We start from the raw sequence: 27,117 nt of genomic DNA on the forward strand, positions 1-27,117 counted from the left end.
AAATATATTTATTTAGCGATGCGAAGAATAATTATTTGCCTAAGTGTTCTCGATGTTTAAATTTGAACCCCAATCTTCGATATAAAAAAGCAAAGATGTTGCACCTTTCCCTTAACTGTTTGCGCAAAGCGCATAGCTTGCAGCAATGCAAGTTGACTAACTGCAGATATGGTCATTATTGCACATGAATTATGACCAATGCACATAATTTTCATCACCTCCATGCGATCCAAACTTGACACCATTGCCATCTACTTCATCAACATTAGTATTCTGCTCTAATTCATCATCGGACCTTATCATCAGATATCAAGCCCTCCACCAAAAATCACCAATATTATGCCGATCGATTGTTCCTTCCAACTGCTATTATCTACGAAAGAATTGGAGCATTTATGCCTTGCCGAGCAATTTTAGATTCCGCCTCGCAGCTAATGCAATCCATATTCTTGCGCACTCAGGGGATACAAGCTATCGTGCTTCATCCGATGCTTTTGTGACTCACAGTATCACGGATTCGAGCCCCATTAGGAGGATACCACAAAACATGTAGCTCGCTGATCCCTATTTTAATCAATTACAACGAATTGACCTTTTAATTAGCGTTTGTCTGTTTTTCAAAATATTTTGTATGGGACAAATTCATTTGGACAGGACGTTGCGAACTCTTCAAAACACCAAACTTGGTTGGATAAGATCTACAGGGATGTCAAATATGCCAAATCATAAATCGGTTTCAGCAACCATCATCAACGATCCTGCTCATCATTCTGATGACGCCACACTAACCGCAATATTGGGAAATGACTTTCGATGCGAGCAACGTTTTACTGAAAATTGCACTCGACTTGAGAATGGTCAATACTCTGTTCGCCTCTTGTCTACTTCAGGATTTAAATATATAGGTGTCAGAAAACAAGCACGGAAAGCTCAGTACTCAGCATTTTTACGGGAGTGTATCGATCTAGGACACATGTCTCTCGTAACAAAGGAACTATCGGTACCACAATTGTTTTTGGCCCACTATTGCGTACATAAGCAGGAGATCACTTCTGCTAGCTCTCTGAACGACTTACTTCTTGCAGGGCCAACAATTAAGCCAAAAAATCTTTGATATTCCGCTTCGCTTTCGATTTTTTAAAGTTGTGAAGATATCTGCAAGATGTAGCGTGCGTGTTTCGTACCCGGAAGACTTTTTGCAGTGTATCGTTTGGCGAGAGAACACCACGGATGAGTTAAGTGTTTTAAATTAAACACTGTGACTTATCGAATAAAGCCAGTTGCCTTCTTGGCTATCAGAGCCATGCATAAGCTCTCTTATGATGAGGAGGAATCTTTTCCTGTTGGAGCAAAAATTGTTCGTACAGATTTCTATTAGAATGATTTCATCTCGGGAGGGTACTCAGTTAAAGAGATAGAAATTCGTCGTCAGGGGAAGAAACTTCTGTCGCGAGGCCACTTTCCAATCCGTAAATGGTGTTCCAATGAATCAGCAGCCCTGGCAGGAGAGTCGGACTGCGACAAGAAATTAAATTTCACGATTGATCGGATCCAATTGGTTTAATAACCCCAATTGTAACAAAATCTAAGATCTTTCTGCAATCTCTATGAAGTGCCAATGTGGTGTGGGATAGCACATTGCCAGAGCTAATTCTTTCGTCATGTGGGGAGTTGACCTCACAGTTATCGGTTGTATAGAATTTGAAATTTCTACGATTCGTAATGAAGCCCAGGGCTTCCGTTGAGTTGCATGGATTCTGCGATGCTAACATATCAGCTTATGGAGCTTCTTTATACTTGCGATCGAAGACTAATGGAGAACCGAAAGTCCATCTGCTATTTGAAAAGTCAAATGAAGCTCCACTAAAGGCCTTAACAATTCCAAGAGTAAAACTTTCCGCAGCAATTTTATTGGCTGAGCTAATCGTAAACGTCAAGGAATCCATAGACTTTCATTGCTGGTCAGACTCGTCTGTTGTGTTGGCGTGGGTTCGGCAACCTCCGAGGGAGTTCAGGAGATAACAAAATACATGACATGGCATCACGTTCCGAGAAACTTAATCCCGGCAGACGTGGTGTCGCGAGGATGTACCCCGAGAGAATTGCTGGAGCATTCACTTTGGACAAACGGGCCTCCCTTCCATTCGCAAACCTCGTCAAACTGGCCGTCCCTGTTGCATGCATTACAGGATTTGCAAGAGCGCCGTTCTTCGGCTCTAATTGGAACCGTTTGCATTGATATTTCATCGAGCTCTTAATTCCTTAACTTTCGAAAAGTTGAAGCGCCTATTTGCATACATTCATCGTTTCATTTCAAATTACATGGCCAAATCTATGCCAATAAAAGGCCGTTTTTCAGTGGGGGAGATCAACTCAGGAACTGTACTCCAGCACTGCATCCAGGTTCTCTTAGCGAAAGAGTATGGATTTCTTAGCTAGGGCAAATCGTTTCCACAGAAAAGTAAGCTGGTTTCGCTTAGGTCTGTACTCGGTCCCGACGGGTTACTTCGAGTCGGTGGGAGGCTTTAGAACGCAAGCGTGGACTACGATATGGGGCATTCGAACTTTTACCTAAGGATCATCCAGCCACAAAGGCAATCATTATTTATTATAATAAGAAATATTTACATGCAGGGCCGCAGGCGTTGCGACTGTTCAAGTGCAGTCTAATCCAGCATTTCAGACTACAGGAGTGGAGTATTGAGGGCCATTCTATCATATATCTATATGTATTGTTTGCTTTTCCACAAGGAAGCTCATTTGGAAGTTGTCTGGATCTCACGAGGAATTCTTTCGTCGTAGCGCTAGGAAGATCCATCAGCATTCGAGGCAGTCCGCTTGTCTACGAGTTCCATTTTTGAGCAAACTGCACACGGTATAGATAGCTTTCGCATGCTTAGCTAATCGAATCGCTTGTTCTTCCCTCCGCATGCCCCGCGGCTAAATTTCACTTCTACAGAGTCGTCGGTGATTCCATCGTAGCCATCAAAGTATTAAGAACTCTTACGTATGAGATTTCTCCCATCCTTAACTCCCGTCCACTCTGTCCAGATCTACAACGCCTAGTACTTCCCTCCACATGCCCCGCGGCTAGATTTCACTTCTACAGAGTCGTCGATGATTCCATCGTAGCCATCAAAGTATTAAGAACTCTTACGTATGAGATTTCTCCCATCCTTAACTCCCGTCCACTCTGTCCAGATCTACAGCGCCTAGTCTTGGCGCATAGGTGTACCACCTAAGCTAAGCTTTGTATGCCTATAAATTATATAATTTAATATAACCTACTTGTGCGTTCTTATTAATTATAATCATTATAATCATTGTCTTCCCAATAAACAATAGGATTGACTCTACTTTTGCTAGCTTTTATATTAACATTTTGTCCTACTTTGACATAGCATATGAGTATTTGGAAGCGTCAACCAATCCGCGAATCGGTGTTACTGAAAAACTGATTAAATTAATCCATCTTGGAATTCGAATTTTCCATAATTTGTATCTTTGGATAATTCCTAATCCAATTCACGTTTATTTATTCAAAGTTGTTTGATAAGTTTTTTTTTTGGCAAATTGATAGAAATTAGCCTTGATATTTTGAAATTTGAAAAATATCAAAACATTTCTCAAAAGTGTGGGCGTTGCAGTTGTGTGGGCGGTAAAGTGGCTACATGGGTCAACAAACATGCGCTGCGGCTCTGTATTGGAAATACAATTGGCAGCACATTAATCGGCACGTCACATATCGTATACCTTAATATATATCGCCTATATTGTCATCGCATAATTGTAATCCCTATGTATGGCTCTCTTTCATCTATATCGCCGACAACGTGTAAAACATCTCACAACACTTAATCCTTAAATAAAGCTATTACTCAGCCCAAAATAACAACATGTTATGGGCCCAGCACGCTTCCACTGCGCCAGAAAATAGTTAGAACAAGGATAGTAAACAACTAGTGAGTTTAAATGGCTAATTTCAATATGTGGTGAAATTGCCGACACACACATGCATGTACGAGTCTGAGACTTCTGGAGACCAAGAGAAGTCGTCTGATTGACGACAGAGAAAACGTGTTCGTTGCTTGTGTAGCTTCGTAAAATGGTTGCTTGTGTAGCATAACTAAACGCAAAGTTAAGAAGCAAAATGAGTATTGCTAGTATATGCATAGAGCCCCTGGGCAAAGATAATTTCGACACCTAAAAAATACAAATGCAGGCGTTGTTGATAAAAAATGATTCGTGGAAATATGTCAACGGGACTCTTTTAAAACCCGAAGAAAACTTCGCAAAGTGGTTATGCGATGATGCAAAGGCTAAGTCCGATCTCATTTTGGCCATGTCGACATCGGAACTAAGGCATACTAAAAACTGCGAAACAGTAAACGATATATGGAAAAGGCAGAATAGCACATACCAGTCTACAGGGCCAGCCCGTAAAGCCGCACTGTTGGAATCCCTGATTCTACTGAAAATGAATGCAGGCGGAGACATGAGAAGTCACATAGATAAGTTTTCCGATTTAGTAGACAAAATACACGAAGTTCATCTCATGAATATTGATGATCTGTTAACCATCTTGTTACTATACAGTATCCCAGAAGAATACGAAAAGTTTCGAAACGCTATTGAAACTCAAGAAAACTTAATCTCAACGGAGTCACTTAAAATAAAGTTATTAGACTAGGACGAGGCAAGAAACAGAAATCCAAGCGAGGCAACGCCTAGAGCATTAATGGTGCATAAGAAGTATAATCCCAGCAAACCGAAACAGCTAAGCACCAATCAAAAGTTTAAGTTTAAATGTTACAGCTGCGGAAAAGTCGGTCACCGTGCAGCTGAGTGCAGATCAAAGCCAATGAAGAACCTGAGCGATAGCATGTACATCAACATAGCTAATTATACAAACAGTGATTGCAGTAACTGGTGTTTAGATTCTGGCGCAACGTCACATATGTGCTCACAGCAGAATATGTTCGAGATCATAAAGCCTGCAGAAGGTTCAAAATTCAGGAGAAATAGTTTTTACCGCTCCCCGGAAATTGGACTTATACCAGATCAAAGATACAGAAGAAAGTAGCCCGTTCGCTGTATGTAAGCGAAACAGCATCAAAGAATGGCATAAGAGTTTCGACCATTTAAATGAGCCTGATCTGAAAGAACTGATCGGAAAAGGCAAAGTTCAAGGAGCTAAGGTAAACCTAAAAGAGAGTCTTCCAATTAGCGAAATATGCATCAAGGGGAATCCACAGCGACGTATGCGGGCCCATGCGTGTCAACAGCCACGGAGGCAGCCGTTACTTTTGGACGTTTATAGTTGACTACTCGAAATGGTGCGAGCTCTATACCATTAAAAGTACATCCGAAGTATTCCAGAAATTTAAAGAATTCAAGAACTACGTAGAACGGCGAACTGGAAAAAAGCTAAAAACAATCAGGTCAGATAACGGCACATAATATATGTATCAATAATGATACACAAAAAGCTAAAAACAATCAGGTCAGATAACGGCACATAATATATGTATCAATAATGAGTTCAAAAATTACCTTGCAGCTCAAAGAATAAAGCACTCAACAAAACGGTACAGCCGAACGTAAAAATCGTATGATGTTGCAGGCTGCACTTCCTGCGAGCTACTGGGCGGAAGCAGTAAATACCGCGAACTACATAAGAAACAGATGTCCTTCAAGAAGTCTATGCGGAGAAACGCCTTTCAAACTATGGCACAATCGCATCCCAATCGTAAGGCATATGCAAAAATTTGGTCAAATTGCATACTCGCTGGACAAACGTTCAAAGAGTAAGTTCAGCACGAAATCCAAGAAATGTGTTTTCCTTGGATACTGCAGCGATGCCAAAGCTTATAGGCTGTATGATGTGGAAACTAAAACTTTAATTAAAAGCAGAGACGTCGTTTTCAAAAATCTGTTTGGAATTTTTAATCGACCTTGAACCAGTATCAGGCGATCAAACAGAAAATGACAATGAAGGCAATCGACCATATGATCCCGAGCCAAAGGACTCTGTACCAAATGATACGCACACAGAACCGGAAGTACAGATGAAACGTGGTCGCGGAAGGCCAAAGAAGTTATTAACAGGTAAACCAGGAAGGCCCAAACTAATTTACAATCAAATAATTGCAGACCAAATCGATATATTATATGAAGCCACCTCACTCGCAATGGAGTCAAAAGAGCTAACTGCAAGCGAAGCTCTTAATGGTACGAACGCCATCGAATGGAAAGAGGCTTCGATAAACGAGTACAAGTCATTAAAAAAGAACAATACTTGGGAGGTTGTCGATCGTCGAAACGAAGTGGGTGCAACGATTAAAAATATTTACCCGACGGAAGGATAAATTGCCGAAAAGCTCGGCTGGTCGCAAAAGGATTTACGCAACGCGAAGGCATTGATTACGACGAGGCCTTCTCTTCAGTGTCCAGAAGGAGCTCAATAAGAATTCTAATAGCTTTAGCTACGGAACTCGGACTGGATGTGCATCAATTCGATTCAACAGCGCCTAATTAAATGGAGATATCGAAAAAGAGCTCTACATCAGCGTACCACCTGAATTCCAAGAAATATTGACAGCAAAAGAGAAGAAGATATATGGCTCCAAGAAAGTGTGCAAGTTAAGAAAGGCTCTGTATGGCCTAAGCCACTTGCGGCCGACCAATGCGTGTACTTGCAACGTGAATAAAATGGAATCCTAATAGTATCGCTTTACGTAGAAGATCTAATAATAGCGACCAATGACACCCAAATGCTATCACAGTTGAAGCATGAATTGTCGAACAAGTTCCAGATGAAGGATTTGGGCAAGCTATCTTATTGTTTGGGCATAGAATTTAAACAAAGCGAAGACAAGACAGAGTTCACCATGGCCCAATCAAAGTATATAGCAGACATCCTGAAGCGTTTCAACATGGAAAACGGCCAGCCTGTAAATACGCCAATCAACACGAGCTAGAAAAGGAAGAAATCTCCAGTGTGCCATATCACAGTTCGATAGAAGCCTTAATGTGGTTGTCAGTCTCAACGCGCCCTGATATTGCATTTGCAGTGAGCGCACCAAGCCAATATAATACCAATTTTGGGAAACAACACTGGATCGCTGCAAAAAGGGTATTACGCTATTTAAAAGGAACTCAAAACCACTGATTGCATTATAAACGAAGTGGTCAAGACCTAGAAGGCTACGCAGATGCTGACTGGGCCGCCAACATTCACGATCGCAGATCTTTCACAGGTTTTGCTTTCAAGTTTGCAAGTGCAGCAATATCCTGGGAGAGTCGAAAGCAACGGACGGTTGCCTTGTCAAGCACAGAGGCAGAGCCCATGGCTCTGTCTTACTCCTCAAAAGAAGCGGTTCATCTTAGAAGCTTTCTCTAAGAAATTTTGGGGCAACTGAAGACGACTGCCATTCATTACGACAATCAAGGAGCTGGCCAACTTGCTCGCAACCCCGTATTCTACAAACGGACCAAGCATGTTGACATCCGCCACCATTTCATCCGAGAGCTGGTTGAATAGGGAACTATATCCGTAAACTACATCCCAACGACCGAGATGCCAGCAGCAACATTGACGAAAGAAATTGGAGCATCAAAGCACAACACCTGTAAGACATCTTTGAGTATACGTCCAGCCGATCAACAGCTTACCAATTGAGGGGAAGTATTGGAAATACAATTGACAGCACATTAATCGGCACGTCACATATCGTATATATATTTTCATCTCATAATTGTAATCCCTATGTATGGTTCTCTTTCATCTCTATCGCCGACAACGTGTAAAACATCTCACAACACTTAATCCTTAAATAAAGCTATTACTCAGCCCAAAATATCAACACTCTCACTCTGGAAACTGTATGCTTAATCTCAAATCAGACAAACTGATGAACAGACGGACGGACAGACGGATGGACAGACGGACATGGCTAGATCGACCGCTATTGATCGTGATCAAAAAGTGGCACCGGATTACAGAGGTGAATACCTGCCGCAGGAGTTGGAGGTTCTGCGATAACTGTTACCGGAATTAAAATAGAAATAGTTATAGTGAGGCTGACCGCATTATAAGTACCCAGTGTTGTATTTAATTGCAGTATCAAAATAGTTTTGGTATCCCCAATAATATTACAACACTACTCGGACCAATTAAAGCCGTATAAAATTTTTTAGCCTCAGAAAGATTGGCTTGCGAAAACAATGTATTCGTTTGGTTCTTCTCTGATTTTTGCTCTTATTACGGTAACTGTGTCGATTGTCACTCCAAAATAAAGATAATATGGATGTTCATGTTGAATGGGATAAAAACACTTTCAGGAGTTGTTACATAACATAGTAACCGAAAAAATGAATTTTAAAAATAATTAACTTGCGACAACGATATATAAAGCAAGCCGTCTATGAAGTCATGTTGTGCAATATGGAAAAGTAAATGTATGTAGAACTACCAATTGACACTTATCAGACAGCTTATTTTAAGCGGTTTGGATAGCGGACAATCTAAGAATTCATATAAGACGAAATGTACGTGAAAATTACATAAATAAAGCTTTCGGATAATGACAACTTTACGCATATAAATTCTATGTTACGAAATCCATCAGAAGTTCCTCCTCTGAGTACAGGAGTGGACTCAGCCACAATTAATACTTGGGTACCCTTCAAAATTCCTGAGGGTCTCTCTTTTAACAAAGTCTCTGTAAACTCAATGATATAGGATACAAAGGAAATGTTATCAGGATACCATTTTAAAGGGGAGAGAATTTTGAGTAAAAGAAAGACGGGGAGAAAGGTAGCTCAAAGAAGCTGGGTCCGCAAAAATCGAATTTTTGAAATTTGAAAGGTGGAATCGTTTGCCCATCGTTTGCCCACCAATTAGTGTTTTTGCCCACGTCCAGTTTTCAAGATATGAAATTTCGAAAATTTTCGAACTTTAAAAAGTTGACATTTTTTTTTTAATCGCAATTACTTTGTATGCCCACGTTTGTCCACCCTTTAGAATTTTGAAAAAAATTTTAGTTTAGAAAATATAAGCACTTAAGGAATTAAGCATTTTTCATACCTCAAAACTAAATATTTAAAAAAAAAATCGTTTGCCCATCCTTTAAAAATGCTTTTAATCGTTTGCCCACCTTTTAAAAATTGTTTTTTTCGTTTGCCCACCCTTAAAAAAAAAAATATTTTCGTTTGCCCACCTCTTAAAACTAAATATTTTCAAAAAAAAATCGTTTGCCCATCCTTTAAAAATGCTTTTTATCGTTTGCCCACCCTTTAAAAATTGTTTTTTTCGTTTGCCCACCCTTAAAAAAAAATATTTTCGTTTTTAAAGGGTGGCCAAACGATAAAAAGCATTTTTAAAGGATGGGCAAACGATAAAAAGCATTTTTAAAGGATGGGCAAACGATTGTTTTGTATTTTTCGTTTTCCCACCCCTTGAAACTAAATAGTTTCAAAAAAAATCGTTTGCCCATCCTTTAAAAATGCTTTTAATCGTTCGCCCACCCTTTAAAAATTGTTTTTTTTGTTTGCCCACCCTTAAAAAAAAATATTTTCGTTTTTAAAGGGTGGGCAAACGATAAAAAGCATTTTTAAAGGATGGGCAAACGATTTTTTTTAAAAATATTTAGTTTTAAGGGGTGGGAAAACGAAATAAACAATTTTTAAAGGGTGGGCAAACGATTAAAAGCATTTTTAAAGGATGGTCAAACGATTTTGTTTAAAAATATTTAGTTTTAAGAGGTGGCCAAACGAAAATATTTTTTTTTTTAAGGGTGGGCAAACGAAAAAAACAATTTTTAAAAGGTGGGCAAACGATTAAAAGCATTTTTAAAGGATGAGCAAACGATTTTTTTTTTAAATATTTAGTTTTGAGGTATGAAAAATGCTTAATTCCTTAAGTGCTTATATTTTCTAAACTAAAATTTTTTAAGTGCTTATATTTTCTAAACTAAAATTTTTTTCAAAATTCTAAAGGGTGGGCAAACGTGGGCAAACGAAGTTATTGCGATTAAAAAAAAAAGTCAACTTTTTGAAGTTCGAAAATTTTTGAAATTTCATATCTTGAAAACTGGACGTGGGCAAAAAAAACTAATTGGTGGGCAAACATGGGCAAACGATTCCACCTTTCAAATTTCAAAAATTCGATTTTTGCGGACCCAGCTTCTTTGAGCTGAGAAAGGTGCATTGTTCTGCCCGCATCAATTAATTTTGATACCCATGGGCTATTTTTCATATTCTAAATTTTAGCTTTAAACACTTTCGCCACCATACTATCCGGCCAAAATCACCAGAACATATGGTTCTGGGGGATAAGGTTCTCGTTACCGGTTGTGATCATGAAAGATTAAATGTTCATATACATATAATTCGTAATTTTTAATTAGTACACGAGACTTTATAAAAATTTTTAAAGAGTAAGGACAAATAGGAGAACTACCAAACGTATTTGTAAATTGGTTATAAACACTTTTGTATCGACGGCACTGGAAGCGTATCTGCAAACGTTTTGACTTTCATTTGACCATATTATTTTTTACAACAGGAATGACCTTTATTGTAACGGTAGCATTTGTGGCCATTAAAGTGGGCGTGGCAATGATATGCTTCCTTGTACCTGTTACTTACTTTAAATAAATCTAGTATACCCCTTTACTTTACGGGTAACGAACATAAAAACAGGAGTTTCCCGACTCTAAGATTACCGTTACTTAGTAGTGGTATGTCTATAGAAATTGGGAAAAACAATAATAGAATGAACAAATTTTCAAATTGTGGGCATGGCTGTTTTGGGCGGTTTGTGGGCGTTAGATTAGAAATCGATAGATGTTTACAAGAATAATACAAAAATTTTTGTCGGTTTTGTAGGCGTTAGACACAACATTTGTAAACAAACTGCTCTGTACATAGTCGCATATAGTCGTGTTCCCCGACTATCTGATACCCGTTACTCAGCTAGTGGAGGTGCGAACGAGGCTCTTCAACTCTGAAAGTTTTTGGCGGTTTGTGGGCGTTAGAGTGGGCGTGGCAAAAAGTTTTTTGGCAAATTCATAGAAATTTACAATTTACAACGCCCGGTTTGTGGGCGTTACAGTGAGCGCGGCAACATGAATCGACAAACTTGCCCTGCGTCTGTCTATGGAGTCAGTATGCTTAATATGAACTTTCTAGCTTCTGTAGTTCCTAAGATCTCGACGGTCATACGGACGGACAGACAGACGGACGGACATGGCCAGATCTACTCGGCTATTGATCCTGAACAAGAATATATATACTTTATATGGTCGGAAACGCTTCCTTCTGCCTGTTTTCAACGAATCTAGTATACCCTTTTACTCTACGAGTAACGGGTATAATAATAATATATACATTCTTTTCAATATTTTTACTAATAAATCGAATAGTTAAAGCCTTGGTCGTAAAGTTGGTCATAAAAGTTGATATTGTTAATTTAAAAAAACATTGAAGGTTTGTAAACAAACATCGAGGGATCGACATATTGCCAACTTTATTTGTGTGTCAATATAGCGCCTTTCAAACAGCAATGAACGAGGAACGATGACATATACGGCTGGTGGTATTGGTATTTGGTATCAGATTCGTTAAAAAATATACCAAGTAATAGAGCACTAGCCAAGTCGATGTGGTCATGTCGGCATATTTGTCCGTCTCTCAGTTTCTGATATCGATATCTCGGAAATTATAAAAGCTAAAAATTTGGGAAAAGGCATGCAGATTCTTGGGACAAACTTTTAGTATATGTTACGCATTTAACAAAAAAAAACAATTTTAGACCAACCAATTTGTATCGTTATCTTTCCTTCTCCCACTCTAACTTCTACAATCCGAAGTCACGCCCACCTTTTGAAAAATGTTTTGAACCTGTGGTTTTATATAATTTATCTTGCCAATTTTGGTGACATAAAATAATAGCTTGATTTATTTGTCATTGCTGTTTATACTCGTTATTCGTAGAGTATAAGGGTATACTAGATTCGTTGAAAAGTATGTAACAGGCAGAAGGAAGCTTTTCCGACCATATGAAGTATATATATTCTTAATCAGGATCAATAGCCGAGTCGATCTGTCCGTCCGTATGAACGTCGAGAACTCAGGAACTGAAAAAGCTACAAAGTTCAGATTCTGCATCCGGTGACATGGTCGCAGCGCAAGTTTGTCGATTTATGATGCCACGCCCTCTCTAACGCCCACAAACCGCCCACAACTTCGACGCCCACACTTTTAAAAAATGTTTTAATTATTTTTCCAAACCGTCCACAACTGCGACGCCCACACTTTTAAAAAATGTTTTAATTATTTTTCCTTTTTTTGTTTGTGTTGTGAATTTCTATCGATGTTTCAAAAATCTTTTTGTCACGCCCATAAACCGCCAAAAACGGTCAGTGCTGAGTAACGGGTATCAGATAGTCGGGGAACTTGACTATAGCCCTCTCTCTTTTTTTTTGTGAACAAAGAAATGCTGATACAACGCATAAAGTTAGTTAATTTAACATCAACGCTTTTTCTATTTTTGTTTGGATATCGATAGCAAAAAAACGTAAGTTTGGCTTTAAGAGTAATATTAAAATATCGTTTACAATAATCAACATATGTTTTAAAATAATATTACAAATAGTCAGCCAACTATTAATACCCAAATAAAAAAAAAAGAAAAATGGTATGCCTCTAGCTTTAAAAACCATGATTACTTTTTTACACATTATGAATATTTAGAGATGTCGTTCCAGTATAATGGTACCCCATATTAATTAAAATACATGTGCCCTCATTATATGGAAAAGTGTAATATAAATTAAATAACAGTGGACAAGAAATAACAGCTTCAGTGCTGTTTTAAAAAAGGAAAAAATAATATATAGGTACAATATACAGGTACTTACACAAAATTCTGAAATTGAGACTAAACAATTTATGGAATACCCTAATTATTTTAGAATGTGATCAATGTAACCGTTCGCTATTTATAGTGGGAATGGATAAATGCAGTAAGAAATCTTTCCTCAATATGCTAAACAAAACAAAAAAATAATTCACTGATTGAATGAAAGCTTTACAGTCAAACAGACACGTTTGAATAACATGTTAAATTATACTCGAATGTAGAACAGTGAGTTTTGTGTGTACTTTAACATGCGAAATAGTATATGTATGTACATATGACTTATTTTCAATAGGACTCAGATATAAATCGGTCATCTTTGGCGTATTCTGCTCAGATTATTTAATTTGGGATTGCATTCTTATAAGAAAGTATTGAAAACCAAAAGAAAGCCAATAATGCAAAATACATTTCAAGCCGCTGTTAGCTGTTTAACGCGACAATACATTATAAAGCAGTCGTGGCCCTGTGGCAGAGAGCTCTTGAGGACGAAACTGATAATTCCACCGACTTCTACATCTAGCCCATTTAAATGCCGAAACTACTCAAAGTTTAGCACACATCTGTCCATGGATCGGGCGATGGAGCTACTATGCAACCTTGACGATGAGGAACGCAGCAACCTGCGCTCAGCTCTTGGCAGGCTAGACGCCGACAAGGAAAAAAAGTTGTACGAGAGTAAGTTTTTCTCAAAATACACTTTTTATTTTACTTGATAAAGGTGGGGTATTATTGTATGTACTAACTATTTGCAAATCCAAAAATGAAACAAAATTTAAGCTATATCATGAATAAAGATATATATGCGTACAGTATTTTAATAGGTCTTATCATAATACGATCTTCCTAACTAAACGCATAAAAAAAACGCATAGAATGACGCATTTGTTAACATTCAAACGATATTTCAAAACAAAATTTGGGGATTTTAATTTAATTTCGGTTTGAATGTATGCCTGCAACAAAACGTTTTAAAATCCAAAAACTTTTTGTTGCTTTTTAACAGCTTCCTATGAGAAATGTAATAGCGGAAAAACAACTATAAATAGATAAATATCCTATGCCCTTCTTTTAAACAAATTGTTGTGTAAATACAACAAATAAGAAACGATCCCTAAAAATAAAAAAAAAAGTAAAACGAGTTTAAAGATTTTATTTTTAAATTTAAAGCTGTATTGCTCCCGAGAGAAATAACATTTTCTAGATATTCCATTTTCTTAGTTAAATAAAAAACATTTTCATTTCATTGAGTGTGCTAGGAAAGGGACAAATAACTCCGTCCTTGACGGCTTCGATCAGCCTTGAAAATTAAAACATTGACGACGTCACACGTTTTCTCGCATAATGCATCTCCAACATAAAGCCAAAGCTCGTGGTTTGGTTCTTTTGCGAGCTCTTGGGGGGCGGTGTCTGCGGCACCCATATTTATCCTAAAGGTGTTTGCTGATTTTATTGAGGTCAACTTTTATTTTTACCTTGTCAACGAAAAGGCAAAGGTAGCTAATATATATCCGGATTGATATTAAATGTAAATGTAAGTTTTTGTGTTACTCACTGCGATCTATTCTCACAGAGATATCCATATATCCATTGAATATCTTTTGGTACACCCCAAAAACGAAAACATTTTCATTAATCTTTAGAAATATTATGTTGCATTAATTATCTTAGTAATATTTGCAGTAAAAGTGCGTCTGACTTCGGCATGGGTATGGCAGTCGTTATTCTTAACCAGGATCGCCAGCTGAGGTGATCTTGCCCTGGCTATCTGTCCGTATGAACGCTGTGGTCTCCGAAACATAAAGAATAGAGTGTTAAGATTAGACATGTGGATACTACCGGACACGCCAACTTTAACACCCACAAATCAAACTGTCCCGCCCACAATTGTAAAATTGTTAAAATTTATTTTTTATTTATAGCCGGAACTCGTAGAGTAAAAGGGTATACTACTAGATTCCTTGAAAAGTATGTAACAGGCAGAACGAAGCGTTTCCGACCGTATGAAGTATATATATTCTTGATCAGGATCAATAGCCGAGTCGATCCGGCCATGACCGTCCATCCAAAGACATTAGAATAACAAGATGCGTAACGCCATACGATTTTTTTGCACATGATTTTTTGATGCTGGCTCTTGCGCTGGCTCCAGGCTCTCTCGAAAAGCCAGAGAGCGGAGAGCTCTAGAGCCAGCAGCTCTCTTGTACGCATACAGTCACAGCTGACCACTGTATTGGTGCACACGCATGCACATGCATTGTTAAAATGACAAAATATGCCCTTCATCTTAGAAGTTCTTAGACATTAAATCTATATTATTTATTATAAATTGACACCACTTAAAAACTCTAGTCTTGCATTGCCGTAACATAACAATTATTCAAATTCAACACAGACATAATAATAGCACAATCTATGTACATAAATAAAATATGACTTTATATTAGAATAATTGTCATTAGAGTATTCAGCGTGCGACGTGTACAAAATATAAGAAGACATTGATTTTTCCGTGCTTATGTCCGTACTTCGTGCTTCAAGAAATCAATTTTGCAATAAACAGATTCTATGTTTTTATTTATTTTATATATGTATATTAATTTTTTAATATGAATTATTTGTATGAAATATTTATTTTTGAAATGTAATTCCTTTTTTTGGAAATTAATTGTTTTAAATTACAGTAGTTATAATAATTTACTTTGTATACATTTTAATTATTTACTATAGTTATTTAGTCAAATTACTAGTATGAAAATTATCCATTTTCAGTATTTAAAATGCAAATAAGATTCAGTTAAATTATTTTCTTATATTTTATTTTGTTGTTTTTAAAAAAGCGATTTTATCAAACGAATATTAAAAAAACTTCTTTCAAACCATATAAGTTTTGATTCGAAATTGACCAAAACATTAATCAAATTTGTTTCTTAGATCAAAATTGATTTCGGCCCGAAAATCATCTTCTCGCAAAAGCACGCACACATACACACTATCTCCTTTAAAGTTTTTACTCACACAAGCAAGACAATTATATTTTTAGATTTTTACTCTCTCAATTTTAGGCGAGCGAAAAGAGAGCAATTTTGGTCGTCACCAAAAAAGTGGCTGCGTAGTGCAAAACCAATGTATGGCCGTTACGCATCTTGTTATTCTTATGTCTTTGGTCCGTCCGTCTGTTTGTCCGTATAAACGTCGAGATCTCAGGAACTATAAAAGCTAGAAAGTTCAACATGTAGACTCCAGAGACATAGACACAGCGCAAGTTTCTTGACCTATGCTGCCACGCCCACTATAACCCACACAAACCGTCCAAACCTGACACGACCCCACTTTTGAAAAATGCAATGCTATTTTTTAATTATACCCGTTACTCGTAACAGAGTAGAGTAAAAGGGTATACTAGATTCGTTGAAAAGTATGTAACAGGCAGAAGGAAGCGTTTCCGACCATATAAAGTATATATATTCTTGTTCAGGATCAATAGCCGAGTCGATCTGGCCATGTCCGTCTGTCTGTCCGTATGAACGTCGAGATCTCAGGATCTACAAAAGGTAGAAAGTTGAGATTAAGCATACTGAGACATAGACGCAGCGCAAGTTTGTCGATTCATGTTGCCACGCCCACTCTAACGCCCACAAACCGCGCAAAACTGCCACGCCCACACTTGAAAAATGTTTCGATATTTTTTCATTTTTGTATTAGTCTTGTAAATTTCTATCGATTTGCCAAAAAACTTTTTGCCACGCCCACTCTAACGCCCACAAACCGCCAAAAACTGTCAGTGCTGAAGACTCCTTCGCACTTTCACTAGCTGAGTAACGGGTATCAGATAGTCGGGGAACTCGACTATAGCGTTCTCTCTTGTTTTTTGTATAAGTCTTGCAAATTTTTATCGATTAACACTTTTTGCCACGCCCACCCTAACACCCACAAATTGCTCAAAACTGACTCTCCCACACTTTTAAGAAATGTTTTGATACTTTTTTACATTTTTGTTAGTCTTGTAAATTTCTCTCGATTTGCCAAAAAACTTTTTGCCACGCCCACTCTAACGCCCACAAAACGTCCAAAGCTGCTACGCCCACACTTTTTTGAAAAATGTTTTGATATTTTTTCATTTTTGTATTAGTCTTCTAAATTTCTATTGATTTGCCATAAAACTTTTTGCCACGCCCACTCTAGCGCCCACAAACCGCCAAAAACTGTCAGTGCTGAAGACTCCTTCGCACTTTCACTAGCTGAGTAACGGGTATCAGATAGTCGGGGAACTCGACTATAGCGTTCTCTCTTGTTTTTTGTATAAGTCTTGCAAATTTTTATCGATTAACACTTTTTGCCACGCCCACCCTAACACCCACAAATTGCTCAAAACTGACTCTCCCACACTTTTAAGAAATGTTTTGATACTTTTTTACATTTTTGTTAGTCTTGTAAATTTCTCTCGATTTGCAAAAAAACTTTTTGCCACGCCCACTCTAACGCCCACAAACCGCCAAAGACTGCCAGTGTTAAAATTTATCCTTCGCACGTCCACTAGCGTAGTAATGGGTATCAGATAATCGATTATAGCGTTCTAGCTTGGTTTTTTATTTGACTTGCCAATATCTATCTCTAAGCCAAATGAACGTGTATCTATTTTCTTTTTACTATAAGAGTAATGGTTACAAAAATAGGGGAACCTTAAATTTTGATTTGTTTTATACAAAAAGTGGTTTTTACTGGTAAAGTCGGGGCTGTAAACATTTTTTTTTTGCCACGGAATTGGGATATTTTACCTTGAAACGCTTCCTTCTACGAGTTATACTTTTCAACGATAATAGTATATTTGATTCTCCAAGTACTTGGTCACCGCACTTGTTTTGGATTTTATGATTGTTTCTTCATTTTAGCTGGCATTTGAGAAAATGAATAATCTACTATTTTATTTTGTTTGTATTTCCCGCTGTTTATTCTCGGTTGTAAATTTTTTAGTTTAATTTGATGTTATATTTTCGTTGCACTGCTTATGTATGCAAAGCGTCTTTTTTATTTCTGCTTCCTCGATATTAATTTTTTGTGGATGTGGGATGTACATACGATCATTTCCAACACATGGCGATGGTCACAACTCCTCTGCACTGATCGCTTGTAGGTCTTCACTAGTTTCAATATCGCCACAAACACCAACACAATAGTTTTGAAATTAAAGTTGTGCAGCAAGCCAAAGATCTTTTCCTTGCGGTCTATTTCTTACATCCTGTTGTGTTGTCGGAGGCTTTGCACTCTTTGCCGACCATCTTAGAACTGTTCACCGGTTCGAAAAGCAGGTTTTCCTTCAATAGGTGTGCTTTTGCATTCACCGTATCACCCAGTCCAGGATTCTTGAATCCCATAATTTCGTTCAGGATTGTCCTTCAGGAATGTCCTTTCTGAACTCCAAATCTTCTGTTCGACCTGGACAGGAATTCGTTAGTCTCCCTTTGAACACGATATTTCTAGTGTCCTTTTCACGAGACTGGCATTTCTTTGTTGCATTCGGTCTGACGAGGTAGTTGTACCCCTTTTTCTTCTTCAGATTCTGGCTGCTTTGTGTGTGAGTCTTCAAAGTCTTATGATAGCAAATCTATCTTAGCTATCTATCGGTATAGCAAAACATTTTGACCCCTTTTAACGCCCACAAACTGCCTAAAAGTGTATTTTTTCAAATATTTTTAAAATATTTATCTATATTTGAAAAATTTTGAAATTACTGGTTCGCTCTTAGCTGAGTAACAGGTATCTGTCTGTTAGATTTAAAATAGGGCTTTTTACCACGAACTACTTAACTTCCGAATTATTCATTGGCTAGATATCAAGAACCTTAACCAGGAACTACATCTGAACATCACAAAACCTAAACCAACAATAAACTGAATGGCTGCTTTTACTCCAAACTGGATTTTGAACATAAAATAAATAACACATTTCATAAGAAAATACGATAGGCACTTTTAAAAGACACATCCTAATCTATCTATGTAGATGCCTAGCATAGTAAAGCTAATAATAAAATACAAAGAACGGATTAAAGTCCTCAATTATCCTTTCCATAAAATATTGCTTTAAAACTTTGAAATACCATTTTAAATCAAAAATTTGCTAATTGGGTTTTATACAAAAGTGTGACTAAAAAACGATTTAAAACAAGAGAGAACGCTATAGTCGAGTTCCCCGACTATCTGATACCCGTTACTCAGCTAGTGAAAGTGTGAAAAAGAGTCTTCATCACTGACAGTTTTTGACGGTTTGTGGGCGTTAGAGTGGGCGTGGCAAAAAGTGTTTTAGCAAATCGATAAAAATTTACAAGACTAATACAAAAATGAAAAAATATTAAAACATTTTGCAAAAGTGTGGGCGTGGCAGTTTTGGGCGGTTTGTGGGCGTTAGAGGGGGCGTGGCAACATGAATCGACAAACTTCCGCTGCGTCTATATCTCCGGAGTCTGTATGCTTATTCTCAACTTTCTAGCTTTAATAGTTTCTGAGATCTCGACGTTCATAGGGACGGACAGACAGACGGACAGACAGACGGACGGACCGACGGACATGGTCAGATCGACTCGGCTATTGATCCTGATCAAGAATATATATACTTTATATGGTCGGAATCGCTTCCTTCTGCCTGTTACATACTTTTCAACGAATCTAGTATACCCTTTTACTCTACGAGTAACGGGTATAAAAAGTGATTGTGTTGATTTATACTTATACAAAAACGCACTCTTTACATTTTCATTTGCAGTTCCAAAGCATAGCTCTGGTATTTGATTTGACAAATTATAGGTTTTTGGTTGACTACCCGTTATTCATAGACATGACATATGCAATGACATACATTGAAAAGTATTTTATATATATTGAAGGTCCTTAATAATGTTAAGTTAGTTCTTGGTCTGGAGCAATATTCATGTCCACATAAAGACCGAGCGAAAAATAAGAAGCATATAGATTTTAGTGAATCTAGTTACCACCAGATTTTCCAAACGCCTTTCCATTTCACAATATTAACAAACAAAATGACCAAGCTATCCGGTCCATCATTAACTAAATATATTTTCGAGAAAAAATTAAATTTTTAAAGAATGTGAGTTCGGTTGGTGGATGTCAGGAATTACTTGTTCGAAAGGAACGTCATACAAAGGGCTCCTTTATATTAATATTCGCATAATTTGTATTTTTCTATTGCAGGGCAATTTATAAACATCAGTAAATAAGAAAGATGAAGTACAACCGCAATTATTGTTTATTTCTATTTCTTTCTATTATTTTTCCATTCGTTTTCAAAATGTTAAAACCGAAAAAACAAAGTCCGGGGTCAATACATTACATTAGTCATTACATTTTTAAATTCGCCTTACTTTAAGATCAATAACCAAATAAATAAAATATAATGGTGCCAATAATCCGAAAAAAAATTAGACATATTCATAATAAAACTTGCAAGTTTTGACTGTTCAATGTTTAAAGTGCCCACGGGTTACGCACATAGAACAAAACGGTTTTCTAGTATCTTTGACAAGTATAAAACAAGTAGAAAAAAGCGTGTCCAAACTTATAAAATACAAAATTCTTAGTTAATTAAAAAAATTACCGAGAATTTAGTGGCAAGAATAATTAATTTATTTGCGACCGAAGAGAGGCGAAAACAAGAGTGCGTGTGCGCTTGACGATTTAAATTTTCAACATAACTTCTATTTTTACACGACCGTTCTTAGAGCCTTGCCTAACGCAGGTTGGCGAACGCGGAGCGAATTCGCAAAGAGCGACAAAGAGTTTTATTATGCTCCCGACTTGCCCTAAACTAACTTAGTTGTTAGTGGTGCCACTTATCCCGAACTTGAAGGCCCAGGGCATGTTCCCGGGACCATCGCCGCCAGAACAAAAAACAATAAACAACTACAAAACATATAGATTCAGCCAACACCGGCCTCGTTGATCGCCTCCACGGCTTCAACAATCTGGCAGCGGCTCTAGCTTTTGGATCGCCCCTTCAAAAAACTGCTCCGTCGCTCATTCTAACATCAACGACTCTGCCGTCCTCCCCTGCGTGCGATCTTTCCAGCAACCACTGTTGAGGCGCCACGACGACGAGTTGTCCCTCCTCGACGTTTTCCTGCTGGTGGTGCCACTTGCCCCGAACTTGAAGGCCCAGGGCATGTTCCCGGGACCTAACTGACGAGACAAACCGCCATCGTCGCATGTAACTGAGACCCGCCTGGTCCGGGGTCTGGAGAGCTTTGGCTGCGATGAGGAGCCCGCCTGTCAGCAGGTGTCCGGAAGTGCACCTGTCGCTTTGTTCCTGGATGAGGGCAGAGAGAGGCCGAGAGTTTATGACGACGAGGACTAACCCCCGGCTCTTCCGCGTTGAGGAGCGCACTTCCCACCGCTCGTAGGAGTAGATGCTTTGCAGTTTTGACACCTGCCTCCCATAGTTGGCTCATGTGCGGAGCCCGAGGGGGTGTGAACGCAAATTCACATCCGCTTTTTGATGCGAATTCGCAAATTACGTCCGCCTGCTCCTCGATCCGCTCGCGAACAGCCTGGAAATGGCGACTCTCTCCGACGAAGTTCGTCGCGTTGTCGCAATGAACGGTCGCGGAAAGCCAATAAAAAAATTGTTTACTTAGATCTGGACGCAAAACAAACAAATAATGCAACGTATGACTTGTACGGAGGCCTTTGCTCACAAGTTCTCGAGTGTCGACATGAAATGGTGCAGATGCCGGACGTAGCTCTGCACAAATTGGGAATTGGGAGCGTTTCGTCATCAGCAAGGGAAACTTTGCATCGTATGATATAGGACCGTTATTTAGTCGCCCCCCAACCCCAACTCGCAACAACGAAAACTTGAACCAAGTGCCCGTGTCCTCATGAATGAGTATCGCTTTAATCGCTATCGGTTTAATCGCTAAAGACTTGGGCCAACCTTGGATCCTTTACGAACCTTTTCAATTTCTATTTTATACTCGTGATTTTGAACCATTTCAATAATTATACCCGTTACTTGTAGAGTAAAAGGGTATACTAGATTCGTTGAAAAGTATGTAACAGGCAGTAGGAAGCGTTTCCGACCATATAAAGTATATATATTCTTGATCAGGATCAATAGCCGAGTCGATCTGGCCATGTCCGTCTGTCTGTCCGTATGAACGTCGAGATCTCAGGAACTACAAAAAAAAGTTTTTAGTGACGCACATAAAATCCACTTAAAGGACTAGGAAGATGCTTCAAATAGCAAACTCACGTTAGCCCCTATCAATTCAAGACATTTCCCAACCAAAACAAAGAGCTCCACACACAGTCCTCAAAAACATTAACATGAGCAAAGCCAACGACTAGATATAAAGACCTGTTGTCCTCTGAAGATGCACTACAAGAAACATATTTCAAATATATTGAAATAATTCTACAAGTATTTCCTGCAAATAGTAAGATATCATAATAATTAAACTAACTGAACTGACGAAGCATCCTTTTAGTTTACTTATTTATTCAATTGCATAAATGAAATTAAATGTGCGGAGGTCGCCACTCTTGTATATCAATCTAGCTTTGAAGTAGTATGAATAAGAATAAGATGCAGACCCTTTTTGTTCACAGTGCACGATGCAGAATTGTGGAAGTGCAAAACCGGTTAATTGGCTGAGAGAAGCGACTGTGGCGTGGACAGGCAGATAGATATGGAGGCCTAATGGCGCCAACGACGATTACTGAAAACATAGACATTAAATGCAGAGGAAGTGACATTAATTGAATTGATTTAGCAGGCCTTACAGTCCCACAGGCTAACTGATAAAAGTTGCCCACGTCTGGCTTCATTATGAAGCTGCCCTCAAAGGCCAATCGACAAACAATTTCCGGAGCATGGGAGCTTTAGGGGAGCCTTGGATCGAAAGCTGGCCATTTGCCTGGAATGGTCATTACGCACTTATTGCGTATGCACCACTTCCAATTATTTGAAATTGTTGCTAATGAGAAATTAATTTGCAAAATGCTAATAAAGTGATTGTGTTGATTTATACTTATACAAAAACACACTCTTTACATTTTCATTTGCAGTTCCAAAGCATAGCTCTGGTATTTGATTTGACAAATTATATTCATATTCATAGACATGACATATGCAATGACATACATTGAAAAGTATTTTATATATATAGAAGGTCCTTAATAATGTTAAGTTAGTTCTTGGTCTGGAGCAATATTCATGTCCACATAAAGACCGAGCGAAAAATAAGAAGCATATAGATTTTAGTGAATCTAGTTACCACCAGATTTTCCAAACGCCTTTCCATTTCACAATATTAACAAACAAAATGACCAAGCTATCCGGTCCATCATTAACTAAATATATTTTCGAGAAAAAATTAAATTTTTAAAGAATGTGAGTTCGGTTGGTGGATGTCAGGAATTGCTTGTTCGAAAGGAACGTCATACAAAGGGCTGCTTTATATTAATATTCGCATAATTTGTATTTTTCTATTGCAGGGCAATTTATAAACATCAGTAAATAAGAAAGATGAAGTACAACCGCAATTATTGTTTATTTCTATTTCTTTCTATTATTTTTCCATTCGTTTTCAAAATGTTAAAACCGAAAAAACAAAGTCCGGGGTCAATACATTACATTAGTCATTACATTTTTAAATTCGCCTTACTTTAAGATCAATAACCAAATAAATAAAATATAATGGTGCCAATAATCCGAAAAAAAATTAGACATATTCATAATAAAACTTGCAAGTTTTGACTGTTCAATGTTTAAAGTGCCCACGGGTTACGCACATACCCGGAGCCAGTAGAACAAAACGGTTTTCTAGTATCTTTGACAAGTATAAAACAAGTAGAAAAAAGCGTGTCCAAACTTATAAAATACAAAATTCTTAGTTAATTAAAAAAATTACCGAGAATTTAGTGGCAAGAATAATTAATTTATTTGCGACCGAAGAGAGGCGAAAACAAGAGTGCGTGTGCGCTTGACGATTTAAATTTTCAACATAACTTCTATTTTTACACGACCGTTCTTAGAGCCTTGCCTAACGCAGGTTGGCGAACGCGGAGCGAATTCGCAAAGAGCGACAAAGAGTTTTATTATGCTCCCGACTTGCCCTAAACTAACTTAGTTGTTAGTGGTGCCACTTATCCCGAACTTGAAGGCCCAGGGCATGTTCCCGGGACCATCGCCGCCAGAACAAAAAACAATAAACAACTACAAAACATATAGATTCAGCCAACACCGGCCTCGTTGATCGCCTCCACGGCTTCAACAATCTGGCAGCGGCTCTAGCTTTTGGATCGCCCCTTCAAAAAACTGCTCCGTCGCTCATTCTAACATCAACGACTCTGCCGTCCTCCCCTGCGTGCGATCTTTCCAGCAACCACTGTTGAGGCGCCACGACGACGAGTTGTCCCTCCTCGACGTTTTCCTGCTGGTGGTGCCACTTGCCCCGAACTTGAAGGCCCAGGGCATGTTCCCGGGACCTAACTGACGAGACAAACCGCCATCGTCGCATGTAACTGAGACCCGCCTGGTCCGGGGTCTGGAGAGCTTTGGCTGCGATGAGGAGCCCGCCTGTCAGCAGGTGTCCGGAAGTGCACCTGTCGCTTTGTTCCTGGATGAGGGCAGAGAGAGGCCGAGAGTTTATGACGACGAGGACTAACCCCCGGCTCTTCCGCGTTGAGGAGCGCACTTCCCACCGCTCGTAGGAGTAGATGCTTTGCAGTTTTGACACCTGCCTCCCATAGTTGGCTCATGTGCGGAGCCCGAGGGGGTGTGAACGCAAATTCACATCCGCTTTTTGATGCGAATTCGCAAATTACGTCCGCCTGCTCCTCGATCCGCTCGCGAACAGCCTGGAAATGGCGACTCTCTCCGACGAAGTTCGTCGCGTTGTCGCAATGAACGGTCGCGGAAAGCCAATACAAAAATTGTTTACTTAGATCTGGACGCAAAACAAACAAATAATGCAACGTATGACTTGTACGGAGGCCTTTGCTCACAAGTTCTCGAGTGTCGACATGAAATGGTGCAGATGCCGGACGTAGCTCTGCACAAATTGGGAATTGGGAGCGTTTCGTCATCAGCAAGGGAAATTTTGCATCGTATGATATAGGACCGTTATTTAGTCGCCCCCCAACCCCAACTCGCAACAACGAAAACTTGAACCAAGTGCCCGTGTCCTCATGAATGAGTATCGCTTTAATCGCTATCGGCTTAATCGCTAAAGACTTGGGCCAACCTTGGATCCTTTACGAACCTTTTCAATTTCTATTTTATACTCGTGATTTTGAACCATTTCAATAATTATACCCGTTACTTGTAGAGTAAAAGGGTATACTAGATTCGTTGAAAAGTATGTAACAGGCAGTAGGAAGCGTTTCCGACCAAATAAAGTATATATATTCTTGATCAGGATCAATAGCCGAGTCGATCTGGCCATGTCCGTCTGTCTGTCCGTATGAACGTCGAGATCTCAGGAACTACAAAAAAAAGTTTTTAGTGACGCACATAAAATCCACTTAAAGGACTAGGAAGATGCTTCAAATAGCAAACTCACGTTAGCCCCTATCAATTCAAGACATTTCCCAACCCAAACAAACAACTCCACACACAGTCCTCAAAAACATTAACATGAGCAAAGCCAACGACTAGATATAAAGACCTGTTGTCCTCTGAAGATGCACTACAAGAAACATATTTCAAATATATTGAAATAATTCTACAAGTATTTCCTGCAAATAGTAAGATATCATAATAATTAAACTAACTGAACTGACGAAGCATCCTTTTAGTTTACTTATTTATTCAATTGCATAAATGAAATTAAATGTGCGGAGGTCGCCACTCTTGTATATCAATCTAGCTTTGAAGTAGTATGAATAAGAATAAGATGCAGACCCTTTTTGTTCACAGTGCACGATGCAGAATTGTGGAAGTGCAAAACCGGTTAATTGGCTGAGAGAAGCGACTGTGGCGTGGACAGGCAGATAGATATGGAGGCCTAATGGCGCCAACGACGATTACTGAAAACATAGACATTAAATGCAGAGGAAGTGACATTAATTGAATTGATTTAGCAGGCCTTACAGTCCCACAGGCTAACTGATAAAAGTTGCCCACGTCTGGCTTCATTATGAAGCTGCCCTCAAAGGCCAATCGACAAACAATTTCCGGAGCATGGGAGCTTTAGGGGAGCCTTGGATCGAAAGCTGGCCATTTGCCTGGAATGGTCATTACGCACTTATTGCGTATGCACCACTTCCAATTATTTGAAATTGTTGCTAATGAGAAATTAATTTGCAAAATGCTAATCAAGCGGTGGCAGTTGCTCGTTGGCCAGATCTCCATTCTAATTCCAAGAAATTGCAAATGAAGTATTGCGAACGGATCGAAGTGATTTAATTAAGACGGCCAGCCAGTCGGTCGCTCGAGTTTCGGAATTTTATTGAATCGTGTCTGACTAATGCGTGTTTAATTGTTTCAATTCGGACATTCGGCAAATGAAACCGAGTTGTAATGAGAGCAAATCATCGAAACCTGGGGACTAAATATGCATCATGTTTAAGGTGCGTTCGTCACTACGCCGGTGCTGCTCCTTCACTTCATAGAGTAGAAAAACGGAAGTGGCTTGCAACATGTTGATACAAACAGTATTATTAGCACTGGTGGCGAAAAGGCGATAAATAAGCATCGCTCAATAAATACGTCAGGGATTCAGACAATTGGGGCGTGTGCAACATTAATTAAAACCTCAGGTGAATGCACTGCCACCTGCAACAAGCCTCCCATTTTCTTGCGCCTTCTATTCTTGTTTCCCCAATATGGTTTTGCTTTGGACGGATTTTGAGTTTCGATTGGTGCACTACGGGCGGTTGCCAAATGCAACCAAACTCCTTATTTCACCGAGCGTGCGTGCAATTAAGCTGCCTGATTGATACATTTTGATTGATTAATGGCATTCAAAGTACGTGCTTGCCGGCAATCAGCCCACACTTCGCTCGGTAAAATTCGGAGCTGCGATTCTATAGAGTAAACATTTCCTTGGAGGCGGTGAAGTTCACAAATTTTATTTTAGCCCCTTTTAACAGAAAATTTAGGATACTGCAAAATAATACAAAATAACTATCACAAATTTAAATTCAGTGCTGAGGTAGCTCTGTTAATAAGACATTTAA

General features: G+C 38.7%; 1 protein-coding gene across 2 annotated transcripts in view; it reads left to right on the forward strand.

Moving 5' to 3' along the window:
- Positions 1-13,019: 13,019 nt before the first annotated feature.
- LOC122625590 (transmembrane protein 65) overlaps positions 13,020-27,117 on the forward strand; it is a 32,654-nt gene continuing 18,556 nt past the window's right edge. For both annotated transcript variants that reach the window (XM_043805677.1, XM_043805678.1), the window contains exons 1-2: positions 13,020-13,150; positions 13,218-13,600. In XM_043805677.1, the coding sequence (XP_043661612.1) occupies positions 13,321-13,600 (280 nt within the window). In that variant the 5' untranslated portion in view covers positions 13,020-13,150; positions 13,218-13,320. The remainder of the gene's footprint in view (positions 13,151-13,217; positions 13,601-27,117) is intronic.

This window comes from Drosophila teissieri, unplaced genomic scaffold (genome assembly GCF_016746235.2).
Source record: "Drosophila teissieri strain GT53w unplaced genomic scaffold, Prin_Dtei_1.1 Segkk13_quiver_pilon_scaf, whole genome shotgun sequence".
In the NCBI taxonomy this organism is placed as follows: Eukaryota; Metazoa; Arthropoda; class Insecta; order Diptera; family Drosophilidae; genus Drosophila; species Drosophila teissieri.